Genomic DNA, 24,904 nt, shown 5'->3' on the forward strand with positions numbered 1-24,904 from the left:
TCATGGTGACCATGAAGTCATAATGGTTGCCATTGTGACAATGATGTCATAATGAGTTGCCATGGCCACAGTAATGCCATAATAGGTTGCCATGGCGACTCTGATGTAATAATAGGTTGCCATGGTGACTCTGATGTAATAATAGGTTGCCATGATGATAATACCATAATAGATTCCCATGGCAACAATGATGTCATAATAGGTTGCCATGGTGACAATGATACCATAATAGGTTGCCATGGTGACGATGTCGTAATGGGTTTTCATTGCTACAATTGTCATAATGAGTTGTCATGGCTACAATGAAGTCACAATGGTTGCCATTGCAATAAAGATGTCATAATAGGTTGCCATGGCAACAACATCATAACAGGTTGCCATGCTGACAATGATACCATAATAGGTTGCCATGGCGGCGATGTCATAATGATTGCCATGGCGACAATGATGTCATATGTTGCCATGGCGAAAATGATGTCATAATAGGTTGTCTGATGCGATAACAGGTTGCTATAGCGACGATAGTATCAGATTAGTTGCCATGGTGATGATTATATAATGGGTTGCCATGGCGACAATGATGCCATAATAGGTTCCCAAGGCAACGATGATGTCATAATGAATGCTATACTGGTTGCCATGGCGACAACGATGTCATAATAGGTTGACATGGTGACAATAATGTCATAATGGGTTGCCATGGCGACGATGCCATAATGGGTTGCCATGGTGATTATTAACATCAAAGATCAAGGTGCAAAAAGACCACAAAAGAGTATAATCCTAAAATTCAAATCTTTATTTATAAAGTACAGAATCAAAAAATAATTAAAATAAGAAGAACTGGACACCACTCATCCAGGGACAGGATGCCACCAGCACATCAATTATCCTTTTAACAACATTTTTTGCAACATTTCTACCAGCAATGAAGGTCAGTGCAGTCCATAATAGTCCTATATACTCTTAACTACATAAGTAGTTTAAATCTATCAGTACTGACCTATATATTAGCAGCGATCTTAGACCAAATAGAGGTAAAGTGCTTAGTGCATAAGAACTGGTCCAAAGTAAATCGCTAAAACCCACAATAGTAGTATAGCAGAGAAATGCGATATACTTACAAAATATAAACAGGCAATGTGTCGGCAGCAAGCCTTCCCCGCCGCCCCAACGCACGTTTCGTCAAGACTTCCTCAGGAGGCGTGCGTTAGGGAGGGGGTCTTGGCTATTTATGTATAGTCTGGCCAATGAAAAGACTGTAATTAAAGAGGTGAAGCGCAGTCGCAAGAACGATCCTATAATAGCGCATGCGCCACCTCCATGACATCCACAGGGATCTTCATACGAGCGGCTGTGGAACGCAAACACAAGCGGCCGTCAAGGAGACGGCGCGTGCACAATGCGTGCCCGGCGCCACCCACACAAAGAACCGGAGTCAACAGGTCAACAGAGGCCGCGCAAGCGCACCAGGATCCAGATGATAAGACACATTAAATCAAAATAGCAACAATCAGTGTACAACACAATAAACAGTGATTATGTAAGACAAATACAATTAAACTAATAATGTGCCTTAAGTGGAAATAAATAATTTATCTCCCGAACAATTATATTACATAAGAAAATATATACCATACATTGTATAGATAAAACATGTCAATGTGCACTGTGATATGTAGCAAAGCAAATATACATATAATTTAAACAAATAAGTAGACAAGTGACTTGATCGACCATAATTATGCAGTATTATTGCAGTATTCAATACATAAAATAACAAGTGATAATGAACCATAAAGTGACAAGGTGAATATATATTTTTTACACATTATTTGACTCAATGTGAAATCTATATGCAATGAAAAATATCTAAACGGATCTCTAGAAAAATGGTGGCTAAATAGTGTCCTGGAGGCGTCATGTCCAAAATTACATCATTCATTAGAAGGCTATAGAAATAGGAGAAATCCAATCTCAAGTCGATAGTGACGTGCACTGATGGTGAATCGTTGGAGAATTTCAACATCAATCGGAGGACAACTTTTGCAAGAGATTTCCGCCAAGGATTAGTGGACTGCACAGGATATACGCCTCACCAGGCATAATCATACTGCAAGGCCCAGACTGAAAAATTAAAAAACAAATAAGCAAGCAACGAATAAATGACATAACATAAACAAGGTAATATTAAAAATTAAAAGAAACCAAGTACCCACCCCCCATACTAAAAAACGTGTAAGATGTCCTATAAAAAAGACCCAAAGCCGAAACTTTCATTAAGACCCAATGGGGTGACTGTATTAAGCCGATAAATCCAGCGGCTCTTCACCTTAGCCAAAGCTTTAAATAGATCTCCACCCTGTGGGTCCAATGACACCTGATCAATTGCTTTAATTTTTAATTTATTCGCATTACACTCACGGTATTGTAAAAAAAAGCCGAGGGAGAGTCTTTAGAGAATCCACATCCTTCGCCGTTTTAGCCTTTTCTATATCACGTACATGTTCTCTTGTTCTTATTTTTAATTCACGGGTGGTCATCCCTATATAAATTTTGTTACATGGACATTGAGCGTAGTCGATCACCCCTTTAGAGGCACAAGTAAGTTGATGACGAATGTTAAAAGAATGATTTCTTTGAGAATTGCTGACTTCTTTACTCTTAACATGATTCTGACAGCCCTTACAAAAAGTACATGGAAAAAAGCCATATATTGGTTCACTCGCATCATTTGACTTTTTACAAATTGGAGAATAGCGACTACGGACCAATAAGTCACGAAGGTTATCTGATCTTTTAGCAGTGATCAGTGGCCTATCTGGAAGAACATTTTTCAAAATTGAATCAGACCGTAGTATACCCCAATGTTTAGTTATTATTTCAGTAAATGATTTCCATTGACAACTGTAGGGAGTAGTCAACCTCACCTGTGCATCCTCATCTTTTTGGGTGAAGTCTGATAAAGTAAATCATTACGGGATACTAGGCAGGCTCTTTTATAACCCCGACGAATTTGTCTGTGACTTTATCCTTGTCCTCTAAAGCGGCAATAAAGGTCCTGTGCCTGGTTTTGAAATTTTTCCTCGTTGGAACAAATTCGCTTAATCCGCAGATGTTGCCCAATGGGACTCCCATCAATAGTGGATTGACGGTGTGATGAGCTTGCGTGCTGTAGTGTGTTTGTTGCTGTGGGTTTCCGGTAGGTTGATTGGTTTCAATCAAACCCTGAGGGGAAGGGACAATACCAGATGCTTTCATGTCCTCAAGGGTTCGGCCATGCCCGCTTTCGAATCAGTGCAGCCGTTAGAGGGAGGGGGCCCTTCTGATTCTGGTTGGAATACCTCCAACTAAAATCCTTCCTCTCGTCTCCAGAGGGCGCAGGCTCATACTCCTCCCTTCCAACGCCGTTTGAAAAGCTTTTCCTGTTGGGGTCGCCGCCTGCACATGCTGTCTCCTTAATATATGCTCTTTTGAACCAAAATACCAAAGACAAGTTCCCCAAGTATGTGGAGAGGTGGAGGGTGTTATGACCCCAATGGCAGAGGGTCTCAGAAGTAATTACCAAGTCTGCAAACACAAAAAACCAGCTCATAGGGCAGTGGTAACTGGGCTGACCATATATCTAATCCTAGCACCACAAATAGCAGCAGCCGGGGAACGTGCCTACGTTGGTTCTAGACGTCTCGCGCCAGCCGGAGAACTAACTAACCCTAGAAGGGAAAAGATAGACCTTTCTTGCCTCCAGAGAAAAGACCCCAAAAGTTGGATACAAGCCCCCAACAAATAATAACGGTGAGGTAAGGAGAAAAGACAAACGTAAGAATGAACTAGATATTTAGCAAAGAGAGGCCCACTGACTAATAGCAGAATATAGTAAGATGTCTTATATGGTCAGCAAAAACCCTATCAAAATTTCCACGCTGGATATTCAAGAACCCCCGAACCGTCTAACGGCCCGGGGGGAGAACACCAGCCCCCTAGAGCTTCCAGCAGAATCACATTTAGTACAAGCTGGACAAAAATTAAGAGCAAAGCAAATAACCAAAAAACAAGGAAGCAGGACTTAGCTTAATTTTGCAAGATCCAAGACCAGCAGACAGGAGCAAACAGAAAGGATCTGATTACAACGATGCCAGGCACTGGACTGAGAAACCAGGAAGTTTATATAGCAACACCCCTGGACTAACTACCCAGGTGGGTGCCAAACTGAGGAAAGACAATCCCAGAGTCATATCACTAGTGACCACAAGAGGGAGCCAAAAAAGTCTAATTCACAACAGGAGGGGTGAGTTGGGAGTTGCTATATCGGAGGCGGAGTGGAGGAGGGCATTCGTATATTCAATAAATTCTCTATTGCCTGTGCCGCACAGGAAAAGAATTACAAAATTCTCACCAGGTGGTATCGCTGTCCTGATGTCTTACACGCCGCTTTTCCCTCTGTCTCTGATAGGTGCTGGCGTTGTGGAGTAGAGAGAGGTACCATGCTACACATTTGGTGGGGATGTAAGCTTATTAAGCCATTTTGGGATTCTGTCTTTTCCGCTTATCAAGCCATTAGTGGTCATTTGGTGGCCAACTCCCCCCAGGTGGCTTTATTATCTATCCTCCCGGGCTCGTTTCGCTTCCAGAAAAAGGGGCTCCTAAGATTCTGCTTAACTGCTGCGCGCACTGTGATCCCGAGACATTGGAGATCCTCCCAATCTCCTAATGTGTCTGAATGGGTCAAGGAGATGACCAGCCTTCAAAGTATGGAGGAATTGTCCGCTGAGGTTAACGGTTCAATGGAGAAATATCTGCAGGTTTGGAGTCCTTGGATTTTGTATATGGACTCTCAGGACTTTCAATCCCTCTTTTTTAAGCCATAAGGAAGATAGATTGAACAATACGGGTTAGATGGACGTCATTATAAGGGTGCAAGTTGCCCCCTTCTATATCAGACTCCATGGTTCCTCCCCCTCCCCCCTTTTTTCTTCCTCTCCTCCCCCCTTTTTTCTTCCTCTCTCCTCCCCCTTATTCCTCTTCTTAGTCTCATTCTTTCCGTTCGTGTTTATACCATTATTACTTGGAGTGACCTAGCTCCTCTTGTTTGGGTCGATCTCTTTCAGAGGATACCTCATATGTATCACCAAAGGTCATACAGTCTCCCTGGATAGGGGATACCTACATCCGCCATGGATTTTTTTTTTCTTTTCAGATCTTGTTGGACTTGATTGAAAATGATTTTGACCTGAATGTTATACTTATTATATTTCGGGACTTGCTGGTTACAGGTCTTGATATACAGTTGTATGAGATTTCTTTTCGTACTCAATACTTTTTATGTTGTTGAATCCTTTGTTCCTTGTTTGTTTTGATGTTCTTTTCAATAAAAACCAGATTAAACATAAACCCTGAGGGGAAACGCAGACATCCAGGTCTAAAAAATTAACTCGTAGGCCATGGGAGAAGGTCTATTTGATGTTGATATCATTACTGTTGAGTTTGGTCATGAATTCATACAGTTGTTCAATTGTTCCTTCCCAAATGAAGAACACATCATCAATATATCGAATCCAGTGGTGCACCTTGTCAAGGTGCTCCACTGGATTGCTAAGGAAGATGTTCCTCTCCCAGGCCCCCAAGAATAAATTAGCATAGGACGGAGCACAGTCGGCCCCCATAGCGGTCCCCTGAAGCTGGAGGTAAGTCTGATTATGAAAAATAAAACAGTTGTGTGTCAAAACAAACTGAAGAAGTTATAAAATAAATTCAACCAAGGATTTGTCCATATCCCCAGCCCCAAGGAACCAGGAGACCGCCCTAAGTCTGTCCTCATGCCTAATTGACGTGTACAGGCTTTCTATGTCAGCCGTTACAAGAATCATATTCTCCTATACGTGTAGACCTTCAAAGCTGCGCAATGCTGCCGTAGTGTCTTTAATGAACGACGGAAGTGTGTTCACTAATGGCTTGAGATAAAAATCAATTACTTGGCAGGCTAATTCACAAATCCCTTCATTTCCTGAGACTATGGGTCCCCCTGGTGGATTTGAAGGGTCTTTGTGGATCTTTGGAATGAGATAAAAAGTGGGCATCCTAGGGTTAGAGTGATTGTATCCATCAATTTTTTAGGAATAGTACCCATCTCAAAGGCTTGAGTCACAATTTCAACTAGCTCTTATTTATAATCAATAAGGGGGTTGTGGAACAATTTTTTGTAGCATGCTTTATCTGAAAGCATTTTATGGGCTTGCTTCTCATATAAATGATTCGGCTATATAACTACGTTACCCCCCTTATCAGCCTGCTTTTCATTGTTACATCTGTGCATTTTTGTATTTCTCTAATAGCCATGTCTTCATTTTTATTTCTCCCACGGAATTTGCTAGAGCAAAGTTGTTCAATGTCACTAGAAACCATTCTAACAAACACATCAACTGCAGGACACGTACTCAAAGCAGGACATTTTTTTGACTTGTTAAAAAGATGAGTTGGAAAATTACTCACTGGAGTCACATCCTGTTCATCCAACAGGGATTCCAAAATGGCAACAGCCTGTTGTTCCTCAACCAAATCAAACTGACAACAAGAGGTAGATCTCTCATGATATCTTGTCACTTGTCTACCTATTTGTTTAAATTATACAGTATGTATATTTGGTTTATTACATATCACAGTGCACATTGACATGTTTTATCTATACAATGTATGGTATATATTTTCTTATGTAATATATAATTGTCTAAGGGCCACTTCCGTCTCTCTGTCCTTCTGCCTGTCACGGATATTCATTGGTCGCGGCCTCTGTCATGGAAATCCAAGTCGCTGATTGGTCGCGGCAAAACGGCCACGATCAATCAGCGACGGGCACAGTCTGGTGGCAAAATGGCCGCTCCTTACTCCCCGCACTCAGTGCCCAGCGCCCGCTCCATACTCCCCTCCAGTCATCGCTCACACAGGGTTAATGGCAGCGGTAACAGACCGCGTTATGACGCGGGTAACGCACTCAGTTATCGCTGCTATTAACCCTGTGTGTCCCCAACTTTTTACTATTGATGCTGCCTATGCAGCATCAATAGTGAAAAAATGTAATGTTAAAAATAATAAACAAAAAACCTGCTATACTCACACTCCGTAGTCCGCCGAGCCGCACGCGGCTGCCGCCATCTTCCGTTCCCAGAGATGCATTGCGAAATTACCCAGAAGACTTAGCGGTCTCGTGACACCGCTAAGTCTTCTGGGTAATTTCGCAATGCATCCTGGGAACGTAAGATGGCGGCAGCCGCGCGCGCATCGCCAGAGCTTTGGTGGATCCAGGTGGGTGAGTATATCACTATTTTTTATTTTAATTATTTTTTTAACAGTGATATGGTGCCCACACTGCTAAATACTGTGTGGGCTGTGTGATATACTGCGGGGGCTGTGCTATATACTACATGGGCAGTGTGATATACTGCGTGGGCTGTGTGATATACTGCGGGGGCTGTACTATATACTACATGGGCAGTGTGATATACTGTGTGGGCTGTGTGATATACTGCGAGGGCTGTGCAATATACTACATGGGCCGTCTGATATACTGCATGGGTTGTGTGATATACTACATGGGCAGTGTTATATACTGTGGGGGCTGTGCTATATACTACATGGGCAGTGTTATATACTGCGTGGGCTGTTATATACGGCGTGGGCTGTGCTATATACTATGTGCCGTGTTATATACTGCGTGGCCTGTGTTATATACTGCGTGGCCTGTGTTATATACTACGTCGCCTGTGTTATATACTGCGTGGGCTGTGTTATATAGTATGTGGGCTGTGTTATGTACTGCGTGGCCTGTATTAATGCATCGGGTATTCTAGAATATGTATGTATAAAGCAGCCACATAGTATATAGCACAGGCCACGTACTATTTGTCTGCTATGTGCTACATGCCTCCTATATACTACGTGGCCTGTGCTATATACTATGTGGCTGCTATATACATACATACATACAGTACATATTCTAGAATACCCGATGCGTTAGAATCGGGCCACCATCTAGTGTAATATAATTGTTCGGGAGATAAATTATTTATTTCCACTTAAGGCACATTATTAGTTTAATTGTATTTGTCTTACATAATCACTGTTTATTGTGTTGTACACTGATTGTTGCTATTTTGATTTAATGTGTCTTATCATCTGGATCCCGGTGCGCTTGCGCGGCCTCTGTTGATCTGTTGACTCCGGTTCTTTGTGTGGGTGGCACCGGGCACGCATTGTGCACGCGCCGTCTCCTTGACGGCCGCTTGTGTTTGCGTTCCACAGCCGCTCGTATGAAGATCCCTGTGGATGTCATGGAGGTGGCGCATGCGCTATTATAGGATCGTTCTTGCGACTGCGCTTCACCTCTTTAATTACAGCCTTTTCATTGGCCAGACTATACATAAATAGCCAAGACCCCCTCCCTAACGCACGCCTCCTGAGGAAGTCTTGACGAAACGTGCGTTGGGGCGGCGGGGACGGCTTGCTACCGACACATTGCCTGTTTATATTTTGTAAGTATATCGCATTTCTCTGCTATACTACTATTGTGGGTTTTAGCGATTTACTTTGGACCAGTTCTTATGCACTAAGCACTTTACCTCTATTTGGTCTAAGATCGCTGCTAATATATAGGTCAGTACTGATAGATTTAAACTACTTATGTAGTTAAGAGTATATAGGACTATTATGGACTGCACTGACCTTCATTGCTGGTAGAAATGTTGCAAAAAATGTTGTTAAAAGGATAATTGATTTGCTGGTGGCATCCTGTCCCTGGATGAGTGGTGTCCAGCCCTCATAGCAGCATCCTCACTACGGCAGATCCGACCTCACAGGAGCCTCCTCACTACAACAGCTCCGCCCTCACAGGAGCCTCCTCACTACGGCAGCTCCGCCCTCACAGGACCCTCCTCACTACGGCAGCTCCGCCCTCACAGGAGCCTCCTCACTACAACAGCTCCGCCCTCACAGGAGCCTCCTCACTACGGCAGCTCCGCCCTCACAGGAGCCTCCTCACTACGGCAGCTCCGCCCTCACAGGAGCCTCCTCACTACAGCAGCTCCGCCCTCATAGCAGCATCCTCACTACGGCAGATCCGCCCTCATAGCAGCATCCTCACTACGGCAGATCCGACCTCACAGGAGCCTCCTCACTACGGCAGCGCTGCCCTCACAGGAGCCTCCTCACTACGGCAGCTCCGCCCTCACGGGAGCCTCCTCACTACGGCAGATCCGCCCTCACAGGAGCCTTCACACTATGGTAGCTCCGCCCTCACAGGAGCCTTCTCACTACAGCAGCTCCGCCCTCACAGGAGCCTCCTCACTACAGCAGCTCCGACCTCACAGGAGCCTCCTCACTACAGCAGCTCCGCACTTACAGGAGACTCCTCACTACGGCAGCTCAGCCCTCACAGGAGCCTTCTCACTACAGCAGCTCCGCCCTCACAGGAGCCTCCTCACTACAGCAGCTCCGCACTTACAGGAGACTCCTCACTACGGCAGCTCAGCCCTCACAGGAGCCTTCTCACTACAGCAGCTCCGACCTCACAGGAGCCTCCTCACTACAGCAGCTCCGACCTCACAGGAGCCTCCTCACTACAGCAGCTCCGACCTTACAGGAGCCTCCTCACTACGGCAGCTCAGCCCTCACAGGAGCCTTCTCACTACAGCAGCTCCGCCCTCACAGGAGCCTCCTCACTACGGCAGCTCCGCCCTCACAGGACCCTTCTCACTACAACAGCTCCGCCCTCACAGGAGCCTCCTCACTACGGCAGCTCCGCCCTTACAGGAGCCTCCTCACTACAGCAGCTCCGCACTTACAGGAGACTCCTCACTACGGCAGCTCCGCCCTTACAGGAGCCTCCTCACTACGGCAGCTCCTCCCTCACAAGAGCCTCCTCACTACGTCAGCTCCGCCCTCACAGGAGCCTCCTCACTACGGCAGCTCCGCCCTCACAGGAGCCTCCTCACTACGGCAGCTCCGACCTCACAGGAGCCTCCTCACTACAACAGCTCCGCCCACACAGGAGCCTCATCACTACGGCAGCTCCACCCTCACAGGAGCCTCCTCACTACGGCAGCTCCGCCCTCACAGGAGCCTCCTCACTACGGCAGCTCCGCCCTCACAGGAGCCTCCTCACTACGGCAGCTCCGCCCTCACAGGAGCCTCCTCACTACGGCAGCTCCGCCCTCACAGGAGCCTCCTCACTACGGCAGCTCCGCCCTCACAGGAGCCTCCTCACTACGGCAGCTCCGCCCTCACAGGAGCCTCCTCACTACGTCAGCTCCGCCCTCACAGGAGCCTCCTCACTATGGCAGCTCCGCCCTCACAGGAGCCTCCTCACTACAGCAGCTCCGCCCTCACAGGAGCCTCCTCACTACAGCAGCTCCGCCCTCACAGGAGCCTCCTCACTACAGCAGCTCCGCCCTCACAGGAGCCTCCTCACTACGGCAGCTCCGCCCTCACAGGAGCCTCCTCACTACGGCAGCTCCGCCCTCACAGGAGCCTCCACTCTAGACGTAGCCATTCCTCCACCTTCACAGGATCAGCGGGGAGCCCGCCTCCTCCCACACATGTGACCGATCACATGATCGTGACGTCATGAAAGGTCCTTTTGCTCACCAGCGCCTGGCCTTGCGGGGACTGAGCAGCCGGTGACCAGGACAAAGACGTGACCAGATGAGAGCGGCGCTGCCATTGGATGGATGTGAAACGACCAGCGATTTGGCTGCGCACAGAGTGGGCGTGGCGTTGAGCAGTAAAGTGTTTGCCTGGTTACCATAGAATCCGCCGCTTCCGGTTGATAATTCGGTGTCCGTGCGGTCATCAGGTTCAGGGATTAAACACCCGGATTTCTGTCAGGTACGTGACGTCGGTGGCCGTGCAGTAAGTGTTGTGCCCGTCCCCCTCTGTCCTGTGTATGGTACTTACAACACCCCCTTATATGTTCAGTAATGGAACGCTCTAATGACCGCCACATACAAAGTGTGCAGTGTGTGCCGACACATCCGGGGATCCTCTCCCCAAATAATCCCGTGTAGTGTGACGCCCCCTCCACTGTCACCAGCAATAGGAGAAGCTTCAGCCCTGGAAATGATGAGACCGGCCGCTGCTTGTCCAGCCGGGGATGATTGGGCAGGCTGGTTGCTAGGGACACACTGCTTAGTAACCACAGACTTGTAAGTGGTGTTTACAGGGGGCTCTGCCATAGTAGCCAAGGATTGCTGTGCGGAAGGACACTTATCAGGATGGGCGATGAGGGGCTGATGACTGGGGGTCTTCTCACTGGGACCCCACCAATCCACAGAACGGGCGTCTGGCTCATTTGAATGGAGCCATAATCACTAGAGTTGGTGTCAGTTTAATTGCAAGTCCCATTCCAGCGACCACAACAGTGATCTGTGGACGGGAGAGGGGCTACTGGCCGGCCAATCACACTGATCTGTGGACGGGAGAGGGGCTACTGGCCGGCCAATCATACTGATCTGTGGCCGGGAGAGGGGGTACTGGCCAGCCAATCACAGTGATCTGTGGACGGGAGAGGGGCTACTGACCGGCCAATCACACTGATCTGTGGACGGGAGAGGGGCTACTGGCCGGCCAATCATACTGATCTGTGGCCGGGAGAGGGCGTACTGGCTGGCTAATCACACTGATTTGTGGACAGGAGAGGGGCTACTGGCCGGGCCAATCACAGTGATCTGTGGACGGGAGAGGGCTACTGGCCGGCCAATCACAGTGATCTGTGGACAGGAGAGGGGCTACTGGCCGGCCAATCACAGTGATCTGTGGACGGGAGAGGGGCTACTGGCCGGACCAATCACAGTGATCTGTGGACAGGAGAGGGGCTACTGGCCGGCCAATCACAGTGATCTGTGGACGGGAGAGGGCTACTTGCCGGCCAATTACAGTGATCTGTGGACGGGAGAGGGGCTACTGGCCGGCCAATCATACTGATCTGTGGCCGGGAGAGGGGGTACTGGCCAGCCAATCACAGTGATCTGTGGACGGGAGAGGGGCTACTGACCGGCCAATCACACTGATCTGTGGACGGGAGAGGGGCTACTGGCCGGCCAATCATACTGATCTGTGGCCGGGAGAGGGCGTACTGGCTGGCTAATCACACTGATTTGTGGACAGGAGAGGGGCTACTGGCCGGGCCAATCACAGTGATCTGTGGACGGGAGAGGGCTACTGGCCGGCCAATCACAGTGATCTGTGGACAGGAGAGGGGCTACTGGCCGGCCAATCACAGTGATCTGTGGACGGGAGAGGGGCTACTGGCCGGACCAATCACAGTGATCTGTGGACAGGAGAGGGGCTACTGGCCGGCCAATCACAGTGATCTGTGGACGGGAGAGGGCTACTTGCCGGCCAATTACAGTGATCTGTGGACGGGAGAGGGGCTACTGGCCGGCCAATCATACTGATCTGTGGACGGGAGAGGGCTACTGGCCGGCCAATCACAGTGATCTGTGGACAGGAGAGGGGCTACTGGCCGGCCAATCACACTGATCTGTGGACGGGAGAGGGCTACTGGCCGGCCAATCACAGTGATCTGTGGACGGGAGAGGGCTACTGGCCGGGCCAATCACAGTGATCTGTGGACGGGAGAGGGCTACTGGCCGGCCAATCACAGTGAACTGTGGACGGGAGAGGGGCTACTGGCCGGCCAATCACAGTGATCTGTGGACGGGAGAGGGCTACTGGCCGGCCAATCCCAGTGATCTGTGGACGGGAGAGGGCTACTGGCCGGCCAATCACAGTGATCTGTGGACAGGAGAGGGGCTACTGGCCGGCCAATCACAGTGATCTGTGGACAGGAGAGGGGCTACTGGCCGGCCAATCACAGTGAACTGTGGACGGGATAGGGGCTACTGGCCGGGCCAATCACAGTGATCTGTGGACGGGAGAGGGGCTACCGGCCGGGCCAATCAATGCGTGGCCTCAGTACTCAGACATGCCACCACTGCTCCAGTCATTGTCTGTGGGGCTGACTGCGGAGCCGAGGGCAGCTCTTTAGGAGTTTGGGACTCTCAGTGGAAACTATCATTACCGCCTGAGTCTTTTCCTGCTTTCCCATTAATGCCATTTCTGATCACTTGGCAGTATATAAAGTGACAGCGTTTGGTGCCCTTCTGATACTGCCCGGTGTGGTGCTGTGCCCCCTTTCCTTCTGCGCCCCGGTTCTGCAGGGATCTTCAACGCTGCCCAATTCAAGTTAATAGAGCCTGATGTAGTTTGGGAGCTACTTCGCAGGGGGAAAAATTGGAAGGGGAGGCAGTACGACAAAGGTTGTATACCTTTATTCTCAGGATCAGCGGGATTTTTCAAAGGTAAGACCCCCACGATTATAGAATAATGGCATCAATATGCCATTATTTTGTGATCAGGGACAATCTCTAAAAATGCTCCATTAGAGGGCTGTTTCCAAAAGGAAAAGTTAGGATCGGGGAATACTTATTAATCCCTAGGGCGTCAGACTGCTTGGACCCCCGGTATTCTGAACGTCTTGGTTCTAGAACTGTACGAATGGGTTGAATGGACTATAGGTGCTTGTGCTTCAGTGTCGGCGTGGTGCCAGAAATAAAGGAGAAATGTGCTACGGTTACTCTGGCAATCCCACCGACAATGAATGGGGCAGAGGTTGAGCATTCATATCTCCACTCTTTTCAAGATGGCGCTGCAGAATCACATTTTCGGAATCACCAAGTGCCCCAATGGATAGATCCCCAGCGATCAGCAAGTTATCTCCTATCCCCTGGTTAGGGCGGTGGCGGGATAACTCTTTAATAAACAGCTATTGTCGCATACGTGGCATGTGCTGTATTTAATAAGATTTATCGCACTTTAATAAAGTGCAGAAAAGGGGTTATCTGTAAAATATGCCAAATGTATTACTATGTACTGATGATCGATCAATGCAATCTGATGTAGACACCCAAGAAGGTCCATACACGATCACTTCCTGCAGCCTTAGGACCCCCTAGCCACTGATTTGCTGGGGCTGTACAGCATCAGACCCCTCTGATCTGACATTCATGATTTATTCTAAGTATAAGTTCACAATATCTTAATTCCAGACTTTCCTTTATTGGTGTGCGCCATTTTTTGGCTCCAATATATATCTAAAAGTAAAGCGACCTAAAGGTGCTGTAAAGTTAGACCGAATGTCTCGAGCTTCACCAAATGTATCATCCAGCCTAAGCCCCTGTGATAAATTCGTCGTGTAGTTGTGTCCGTCTGTTGTGTGGTTCTCCCGCTGGGTCGCCCCGGCACACCCTCCTGTCAGTCGTCATTAGAGGCTCTAGGTCTTTATCATAAGAGGCTTATGCTGAGCGCAGCTGTCATGGCCGTGTCACTCGCTTCATGTGCTCAGTCTGATGTTCTGCCGCAATGGTCTTTATTGTGTAATTTCTTCATGTCAGGTTCATTGTGAGGAGCATGGGTTTGTTTGACCGGCTGGCGGGCTGGTTGGGCCTGAAGAAGAAGGAAGTTCACGTCTTGTGTCTGGGGTTGGATAACAGCGGTAAGACCACCATTATCAACAAGCTGAAGCCGGCCAATGTAAGTCCCGTCCTCGCAGCGATCTGTCTATGGTAGTATAGTAACAGTAATATATACGTGTCTGCAGTATTATACTCTGAGATTGGCTTTAATTGCTAATTTTTTTATTCACTATTTCAACGTGTTTTCTTAATATGTGCAAATAATATTTTTTCTCTGCCAGGACATTCATGAAATGTGGCATTACACTGTACATTGTGCCTGTAGTATCATCGGGCGCCTTTTGTTATATTAGTCTGTGGCACAGAGGTCTCTGCTTCACCAAATCCTACTTCTTACCAGGATCCCTTGATAATAAGATGAATACAAAGGGGCCGATTCATCAAAGTATTTTTTTTGCCAGAAAACTGTCCTAAAAGCTTTGAAAAGTCACAAGATTTTGTGCAATGTGGAGTTAAGCAAAAATGTTGCCACTTTTGGTGTCTTTTTCTTTTTTTTGCCAATTTGACACAGCTATGCCGAAATGGTTGGATGTGCCACGACCACCCGTCCAATGAATCAAAAATGACGCCACTTTGTATCCCAAATGCTTCACCAGTTCCTGATACGGAGGCACACTCCACTTTGAAGAGATCCCCAAACTCCTTCAGGTCCATGAGCCTCTTAATGAATTTGGCCCCTTCTATTAAAGCGAGACTGGCGTATTGTGATTAGGCTACTTTCACACTAGCGTCGGGCTCGGCCTGTCGCTGTGCGTCGGGCCGACGTTCCCGACGCTAGCGTTGTCTCCGCCGCACAACGGGGGCAGCGGATGCATTTTTCCAGCGCATCCGCTGCCCCATTGTGAGGTGGGGGCGGAGTTCCGGCCGCGCATGCGTGGTCGGAAAAAGCGGACCGTCGTGAGCAAAAAACGTTACAAGTAGCGTTTTTTGCTCCCGACGGTCCGCCACTGCACGACGCATCTGTCGCACTACGGGTGTGGCAATCCGTCACAATGCGTCGCTTAATGTAAATCAATGGTGAAAAAACGCATCCTGCAAACACTTTTGCAGGATGCGTTTTTTCGGCAAAACGACGCATTGTGACGGAATGCAGTTAACGCTAGTGTGAAAGTAGCCTTAACCAGTCTTGATGAATCGACCCCCAAAGTGTCCACATTGCTGAGACCCCCAGTGATCAGTTGTTTTGTGTGGAAATTTTGCATGACGTTTTTCAAAGACGTTGTCCACTCTTTTTTATATTAATCCTCTACCTTTAGGATAGGTCATCATATCAGATCAGTGGGGTCGCGACATCTGACACCGCCGTCGATTAGCTGTTCCCGCTGCTAGCAGTGGCCAGATGTGCTCAGTTGCAGAGCTGCACAACACAGGTCCGCCAACTACATAGTGGCCGCTGCCGGGTACTGCAGGTCATCCTTACCGAGTAAATAGGGGTGATCTGCAGTACCATAACCGTACAGTTGGCTGCGCTCTACAACTGATCACGTCTGATTGGTGTTAGGAACAGTTAATGGGAGGGCATGTCAGGTGTCGTACTCCAACCGATCTGCCATGATGACCTATTTTAGGGGCACAGTCAGACCCCCATATAAACAGGAGCACAGTGCACAGACTGGTTGCATCTCTCTCGACCCGAGTGTGGCGGCTCCATAGAAATATATGAAGCTGTCACGCTTGGGTCAGGACTGCCGCCGGCCTCTCTGTGCATTGCAGTCCAATGTATATGGCTATCTAGCTGTACCCTAAGGATAGGCCATCGATGTAAAAGTAATGGACGTTCTCTTTCATGTCCTCACAGTGCCACCATAGAGAAATTTAAAGGGTTTTCCAGGACGTCTCTCCTGACACCACCATCAGGAAGTAGTCCTTCATATTATTGGTAGGGACAGGAACACACAAGAGGTTAGAAGCCTCCTCCCTCTACCACCCACCAGTGTTTTTCCTCAGGGACAGATACATAGGAGGTGCGCTCGTGGTGCAGAAGATGTTACCGGTCAGTAGAGCAGGAGCTCCTGACTGCCGGACATAAGTGGGTTGGGAGTGTTGGGGGGTCCATATCTCTCTCTCTCCTTCCTCCCGCAACATGGTCCGGTTGTCGACACCTCGCTGAACGAGAGGTCCCTCAGCCTGCCAGTAGAGCCAGAGCTTCTGGATTGAGCCACTTCCCCGTCAGGGGGCTCTCGGCTTACGTGGTCTATCCCTGGTTGAGTGGCAGGAGTATACAGCCGAAGACACCGGCATGCAGAGAGCATTTCCGGTTACAGGGGGATAATGCATAAGCCTCTAGTGCCCGGTGTGCATTCCACACTTCCGGCCTTTGAAAAAAATAACGCCAAGATCCATCTAATTAAAAGGAAGGTGCTTTTTGACTATTCAGATGCAAGACAGGTGCGATGGTACTATTTATTGCACCTACAAGGGGGAGGCTGAGTTACTAGTGCAGTGAGACAGCCAGCAATGGACGGACTAAACCCTGGCCCTTCTCATACCTCTACTGAATCCCTGGGACGAGTGAGTGATATTGAAGTTCCATCACTTACTGAGGTTTTTATCCATCTGGTATCTATACTATATTATACATGCCTTTATCTGTTTAGGAGAGGGATGTTCCTAAAAGATCTAAGTTCTAAGATCTGTTTCTAAGACGAAAGGGATAAAATGTGCCACATGCAACATGAAACTTCCTGACACATATGGGAAACAATTATGTCCAGAATGTATTGCTAAAGTGGTAAAGGAAGAACATTCCTCCTGCATGACTGATATGAGGGCCATGATAAGGGAAGAAGTTCAAAATTCTGTTACGGGGCTAGCTTCCCCTCAGTCCTCCCAGGCTGCATCTAGGCAAGAAAGGCCACCATGAGATATGGAGTCGAGTCCAGAGGAGGACGAATTATCATATGCTGACCCTGAACAGGAGGAAGGTGAAGGGTTAACCTCCCCAAAAAAACATACCAGAAAATTAAAGCCTTACCAACACCAAGTCAGATTACAAATGCACTAGCAAGATGCAGCAGACCCCCATGATAAAGGCAGGGGCAGCACAGGTGCAAAATACTGAAAATAGCCACTCACAAACTGACCAAAAACTGCACACAAATGAGGCTTGCGTAGGACACCAGTCACACAGGTACGTGTGATGCACAGTGTCTGGCTTACAGCCTGTTAATGACGCCCGTAATATTATGTCAGGTGGGCTGTCCAACACTATATGAGTGCACCCCACAAGGACAGATGCTCCAGTTCACCCAACCAACACTAAAGGGCCTGACTGCATCCTACAAAAAATGGAAAAAAGTGCATTACAACATGAAAATAATGTACAAGATAAATACATTACATGAGGTATTGATCAATATTTTGGCCAAAATACAGAAGCTCGCAACCCACGTCAAGGCTCCTCACACTTGCAAGTTCTAACACTAAATTTAAAAACAGCTCACCAAAGGACATAAATTAAAAAAACACACCAGAAAAAGAAACAGCTTTACCAACATCGTTGGTCTACAAATGCATGGTTAACCCCAACCTTGCCTGAGGATAAAAAGAAATACTTTTTCTCTTGGGAAGATGCTGATGCGCTTTATCAGGCATTGAGGAACATGATGAAAGTTGAGGAGACTCACCAATCTCCCTCAATACAGGAGGAGATGTTGGAGATGTTAAGGTCCCGAAGGAATAGAGTATTTCCTATCAATAGCATATAAGGGCTATGATCTTAGAGGAATGGGAAGACGTAGAAAAGAGACTGAATTATCCCAAGGAGATTCATTCGAGACAGAGAAGATAAAATTATGGGAAGAAGTCTCAAACAACGACATTCCCATAGCCAGAGTTGCCAGAAAGACATCTATTCCTTTTGAGCATTAATCATGCTTGAGTGATCCTATGGACAGGAAGGCAGATGGGCTCGTCAAGAGAACTTGGGTAATTTCAGCATCAATTAGTAACATAGCTGCTACCTCTGTAGCAAGATCCATGAACCTATGAATAGAGGAGCTAGAGGGTCATCTTAGAAAAAAGATGTCCAGAGATGAGATACTGGAATCTGTTTCCTTACTCAAAATGGCAATGGGACACCTCTGCGTAATCAATCCGATTAGCCGCGAGGAATGGAGTGCTCTCTAATACTGTAAGACGAGCTATATGGCTTAAGACGTGGTCGGGGACAGCCACTCAAAATCAAGCTGTGTTTCCAGTCTCTTTTCCGCTCTCTGAGTATTTGGCCCAGTATTGGATGACATACTAAAGAGAGCCTCAGACGAGAAAAAGGGTTTACAGAGGAGAAAAAACAAAGAGGATATCGTGTTTTCGGAGGACAGGAGGATATTATACAGGTAATGGGAAAACTGGTAGATTGAGTTACCACACAGGGGGCAGAGGAACAACTAACACAGATATACAGTGACTCCAAAGAAGTGGGGGAAAGACTCCAATCCTTTCACAAGGCCTGGACAAAAGTATCCCAGAATCCATGGATACTTCAAAAGTTATCAGAATGGTACCGGATAGAGTTTATGCAGAGCCCTCAAGGGAGATTCGATCTCATGTCACAGTCCCTGCAGGTCTACAGAACGCTGCCAAGGGACGTAAAAAAGTTGGCGGATTAAGGAGTAGTAATACCAGTACCAGAAGCAGAATAGTTTCTCAGATACTACTCAAATCTGTTCTCAATAAAGAAACCCACAGGACGACTTTCATACATTTATAAATGCAAAATCCCTAAACAAGTGGATTGTATACACAAAATTCAAAATGGAATCAATAAGATCAATGATTCCTCTAATCAGGAAAGATATGGTAATGTGTACACTAGATCTCAAAGAAGCCTATTACCATGCACCAATTCATCCTCGCTCTCAAAAATATCTGAGATTCGCAGTAAAAGTTTGGGAAGTGATTCAGCATTACCAATTCCGTTGTTTTCCGCTTGGTTTCTCCTCCGCATTTTCACCAAACTAGGGGCTTTCTTGAGTGGAGAAGGGATAATAATCGCTCAGTACCTGGACGATTTCCTGTTAATAGCAGAATCACCCCAACAGCTGAGAATCAATTTAGCGTCAACCATCTTAGCCCTGAAGAACCTAGGATGGTCATAAATTGGAAAAAAAACTGATCTCATCCCAGGGAAGCAAAATATTTTTTACGAGTTCTCTTGGGTTCTGGAACATCTTCCTCCGGCATCAAGGTGGTCGGAGTCATCACCATCTTCAGGCTTTAGCCGAAAAAAGATTTTCCATTGCGCAAAAAAAAACATCCTTTCGGTATCAGTAATACACCTAAAGGGATCTCAAAATCTGCTTGCAGACTTTCTCAGCTGGAAAGAAGTTCAACAATCAAAATGGGAACTGAACTGGGAGAAATTCCATGGCAGGGGTATTCCTCAACTAGACTTGTTTGCCCCAAGGAAAATGCAGAAGCTCTAAAGAAGTTTTCACTATATCAAAAGGACAACCCAACAGGAATAGACGCCTTGTCCCAGATATGGAACATGGACCTGGCATATGCCTTTCCACCCTATCCTCTAATTCTAGCAATACTGAGGAAAATCCAGGAGGATCGTGCCATGGTAATGGTGATACTACCATTTTGGCCCAAGAAAAGCTGGTTTCGCCTGTTAAAGAAGATCCATTGCATTCCAATGTGAAGTTCCTGCAATTATCTGCCTGGATGCTGAGGACTTTTAAACTTCATGATATCCACTATCCAGAGAAGTAGGAAGCCGGTGGCATTGGCAAAATACGTGAAGATCTGGAAGAAGTTTTGCGCACAAATACCAGGTAACAAGGGTGGATATCAAGTCCTATTATTCCAAAAATATTAGAGTTTTTCCAATCGGGGTTTGATAAAGTCCTAAGACCCAGCACGTAGAAGGTACAAATCTCATCTAGGAGTGCCTTCCTGGATTATCTGTTAGCAAGCCCTGGATTGAGTGATTTATTAAGGCCACAGGTAGGATTAGACCCACAGTTAAGAAATTTGTTCCTCCATTGGACCTGATTGTAGTGTTGAACAGCCTTTGTAGACCACCATATGAACCTCTGGAAGACTTGGACATAAAATCTCCCTCTCCTTGAAAAACAACCTTTCTGGTTGCCTTAGCTACTGCAAGATGGATAGGGGAGATACTGGCCTTGTTCATCAAGGATCCATATCTAAGGGTCTTAGAGGGCTGCATTATATTAAGATTAGACCCAGCCTTCTTACCTAAAGTGGTAACGATATTCCATGTGAGCCAAGAAATTGTCTTGCTTTCTTTTTGCCAAAACCATAAAGATAGTCAAGAACTTGTGTTTCATTCCGTAGATGTCAGAAGAACAGTACTCCAATACCTGGAGGCCACAAAGTCGGTGGATAGATTCCAATCTGTTCATTCAGTTTGCAGGGTAGAATAAGGGAAAGAAGACATCAAAAGTGACCTTGGCCCCATGGATTTAGTCGGTAATCAGTCTGACCTATTGGGCAGAAGGAAAAGCTCCCTCAGACAACATCAGAGCCCATTCAACTAGAGCAGTATCTACATCATGGGCAGAACGAGCTGGGGTCTCGGTGGGCCAAATCTGCAATGCAGCAACGTGGATAAGACTTCACACCTTTGGCAGACATTTATAAGCTGGACATCTTATCACGCCAAAAGTATACCTTTTGGAAGGAAAGACCTCCAAGCAGTGGTCCTGCCCTGAATGTATTCTCCTGATGGTACTGTCAGGAGCAACGTTCTGGAAAGTGGGAATCGGTCCTATTGGTATTTGGGTTTCCAGGAGTCAATCATGGCAGCTCCTATTACCTTAAATTTCCCGTCTCCTATGTGAAGGTAGTGTATGTAGAAGGAATCTCAATAAAATAGAATTGCCTCCATCCTGGTGTGGTACTTGGAAAATCACTGGTAGGTGGTAGAGGAAGGGGCCTTTTAACCTCTTGTGTGTTCCTGTCCCTGGTGCTGTCACAATGGACTCGTGGAAACCCAGTTACCAGTAGGACTAATTCCTACTATTCCCATCATTTGCAGTTATCACTTGATCTCAGAATAGACACCTAGTAGTTTGGTGAGGGTCCGAGCACAGAGACCTCCATGGTTCCAGAGAATAGGTTTCTGGTGTGCCCTGAAGGAATCAAACCGTGTCTGAGCCGGTGTGCCAGCGCTGCCTTTGTTCTCCGTGCGGCAGTCAGATTTTCACCGGTGTTCCTGTTTATGAGTGAACTGTGTGGCTTGTGTTGAGTGTGTTAGTTGTGTGAGGTTTTTGCCAAGTGAATAAGCGGCACTTATCTGATGTGTGTGACGTGTGTCCTATGTGTGAGTGGAGTGTGTGTGGTCCATGCATGCAATGGGTAAGTCCACCGCATGTCTCACCCCAAGTCGGCAGCGAATGGTGTTAAGTCCATGTGGATTGTAGTGCAGCTTTTACACCTGTGCCATTGAAATTGGTGGCAGTCCCTGGCATTCCTCCAATGGACTGATAATGCTGTAGATTTCAGAATCCGTCTTGTTCATTTTTCCAGACTGCGTACACTTTATGTCTGCAGCATGTGGATAAGATTTGTACAATCTCATGTACTGCAATCTGCTGCAGGTAAAATCCACAGCAAATCCAAAATAGGTGAATGTGTGATGGAATACCTCCAAAGTGTACACACTGCAGCCCTTCCCATCCTAGAGGCCTGATTATATATGATGGCAGCAAAAACCTCCGTGAGACAGAGAGGAGAAGCAGCAGACGTAAAGCATCTCTGCCCCGCAGTAGATTTATGTGATCACATCCCGGGCAGCCCAGTGTAAGATCTAGCGGGTGTGTAAATCCATTTCTTACATCTAAATAACTCAGAAGAAGCTATTAAATGCCTAGAATCCTTTTATTTAATGTAATTGCTTTATACACATCCACTTGCTGTTCAATTTATAATCAGATGTTTAATTTCTATTTTATTTTAATGTATTTATTTTTTATTTTAGCAAATGTTATTAATTATCTCTGATACATTTATCATATCCTCAGATTATACCATAATTGTAAAGCTGGTGTGACCGATGTCAGCGGAGAGGTGGTCAGAAATCTTTCCTTTTAGATGTGAATTCTGACCCCCTCCCCACTGCCTGCGGTGGGCTACGTGCCTCGTCCTCCGGGGGGATGCCGCTCCTGTTGGTAAATCTGCTTCTGCTCTACAGTGGCACATCCATGTACAAGATAGGAATACTCCTTTAATAAAAGGGATTCTATTAATTAATTTATTCTCATTCACCAAGTGCCACATTGCGCTGCTCACTATAGGTTGTGTGTAGCACAGGCAATGATGACCAGAGGGGTCCAGGGTAGGAAGCCCCCTGCATTCACTCCAGGACTTGTATATTGGTGACCTATTATTAGGATATTTCAGCAATATCAGATTAGTGCAGTAATATCCAATTAGTGGGGGTCTGGCACCCCCGCCATAAGTATTACACCATGTGTAGAGCCAGTACTGCTCTCTAGTGGCCGTTCTCAGGTACTGCAGCTCAGCTCTTGTTGAAGCTTATCAATAGAAAGGTCCTGGACAATCCCTGTAATACTGAGATCTTTGTGCACGGTGCTGTCCAAAGTAGGCAGAAGCTGCGAGTAAGGAGCGCGCCAGTAACGTTCATCAGTACTGGTGTAAAGGACCGATGGGGTGTAGAGCCCTTTGGCCATTTCCACTTTTGGGGACCATAGCGCTAATCGACAGCTCTGTGACACCCCTCTAGTGCACCCACTTTACCATTAGTGAAATATTGCCCAGAGTTTTACCTTAAAGATCCCTTGCAGGATCACATCGGGGGCGTCGGAAGCTGAGAAACTTGTCCTGATGCATTAAAGCAATTTAATAGCCGAAATGTCGGCGCGCAAAGTAATGAAATCTGCTTAAAGTTATCAGGGCATAGAAGTAAAGCGGAGTGTGCTGTGCTAATGTCGGTGCTGGCATGGCGGTGCGCTCTGCTGACGAGCCCTCCCGGGACCGGGGACATGAGACTGTGTGCTGGCTTCTCCGTACAAGTCACCTCTGCCCAGCGCCTGTGACGAGACGCAGACATTTCCTGATTGTGTTTTCCCATGGGAGACAGACAGTAAAATAAAGTTTCTCGTTTTCCCATTTTAATGCCCTAATTTCCCAGCAGTGTCTCTAATTACTCTGTAAGCAAACGGTAATAAGAGCGAACAAAGGAAAAACAAAGTTGCAGCAATTTGGAGTAGTGAACTCCGGAAGGTGCCTCCTGTACATTCACTCAAAGGGGTGTTCGGGGTCTAACTTTCTCTCTAATTACAGTTTCCATAAACTTTCCTAACTTCATTTTTTAATCCTCTGAATCGGCAGACGTCAGGTTAACCCTTGTTATCTTTTGTTCTGCATTTATGTAGATCATGTGCCATACATGTAACACTTCCTTTCCCAATGTATCTAGTATCGTGTACATGGACCATCTCTTGTGGGGTTTCTCAACAGCACATTCTCGGTGAAAGCGGACTATGCATGCGCAGTTATCCAAATAACATGTACACGACATGTATGGTTCATAGGGGTAACGTCTCACCTTGTGTAGAGAGACATGAAGGCCATGCAATGCAGTGCTGAGAAATGAAGCATGCCAATTGCCTTTTCAGAGAGGGATTGAACTCTAGCGCCACCTATTGGAAGTAGCAATCCTGAAAGTCAATATCCACCCTTTTAAAAATGATCTCATACAGCCAAATCCAATCTCTTGCTTTGCACTGAGGAGGGGTAAACATCCTGAAACACGTGTCTGCAAATAGAGCTTCTACTTTAGCTTTTAGCCTAAGGGCTCATACTCACTTGCGAGAAACTCGGATGAGTCTCGCATGTTAATACCCGGCACTCAGATTGGAGCGTGCGGCCACATAGAAATACATGCAGCCGCACGTTCCGCTCCTGAGTGCCGGCAGCAGCGCCGGGTATTGACCTGTGAGACTCATCCGAGTTTCTCACAGGTGAGTATGAGCCCTAAGGCTCATTAGAGGGTCGACATTGACATGTAGGATCACTACTTCCAATCGGAGTCCAGGTCTTCTACTGCTCTGAAGTGGCAGTTTGCAGATGTATGGTTCATGCGCCATTACTAGCTGTATCATTGGAGGTGTACTACTTTTTGTTCCAAAACTGTGGCTGGATTTACGGGCACAGACCACATTAAAGTTGATCTTAACTTTGTTGTTGTGATAAATGGGGTTATAGGAGCTCAGAAAAAGACGTATAAAGCAGCTACAATCTTCCCCACAAGAAGAAGCTTACTGATGGCCGCTCGTTCTGCAGCAAGTAATGTTCAGGAACACCAAGAGCCTGTGAAAGCCGAATGATGTGACCTTTGTAATGAAGCCAAGTTGTTACATTATTTTAGCCCAAGATGCATACCTGTC

At 46.9% G+C, this 24,904-nt stretch overlaps 1 protein-coding gene across 2 annotated transcripts in view; it reads left to right on the plus strand.

Annotated features, from left to right (window-relative positions):
- The first annotated feature begins 10,460 nt into the window (after nt 1-10,460).
- ARL6 (ARF like GTPase 6) overlaps nt 10,461-24,904 on the plus strand; it is a 69,178-nt gene continuing 54,734 nt past the window's right edge. Inside the window, exons 1-2 of one of the 2 annotated variants that reach the window (XM_077294110.1) lie at nt 10,461-10,875; nt 14,442-14,580. In XM_077294110.1, coding sequence (XP_077150225.1) covers nt 14,458-14,580 — 123 coding nt within the window. In that variant the 5' untranslated portion in view covers nt 10,461-10,875; nt 14,442-14,457. Of the gene's footprint in view, nt 10,876-11,028; nt 11,193-14,441; nt 14,581-24,904 lie in introns of those variants that run through there. The other variant, XM_077294109.1, reaches the window with a different exon arrangement.

Source organism: Ranitomeya variabilis, chromosome 3 (assembly GCF_051348905.1).
Source record: "Ranitomeya variabilis isolate aRanVar5 chromosome 3, aRanVar5.hap1, whole genome shotgun sequence".
NCBI lineage: Eukaryota > Metazoa > Chordata > Amphibia > Anura > Dendrobatidae > Ranitomeya > Ranitomeya variabilis.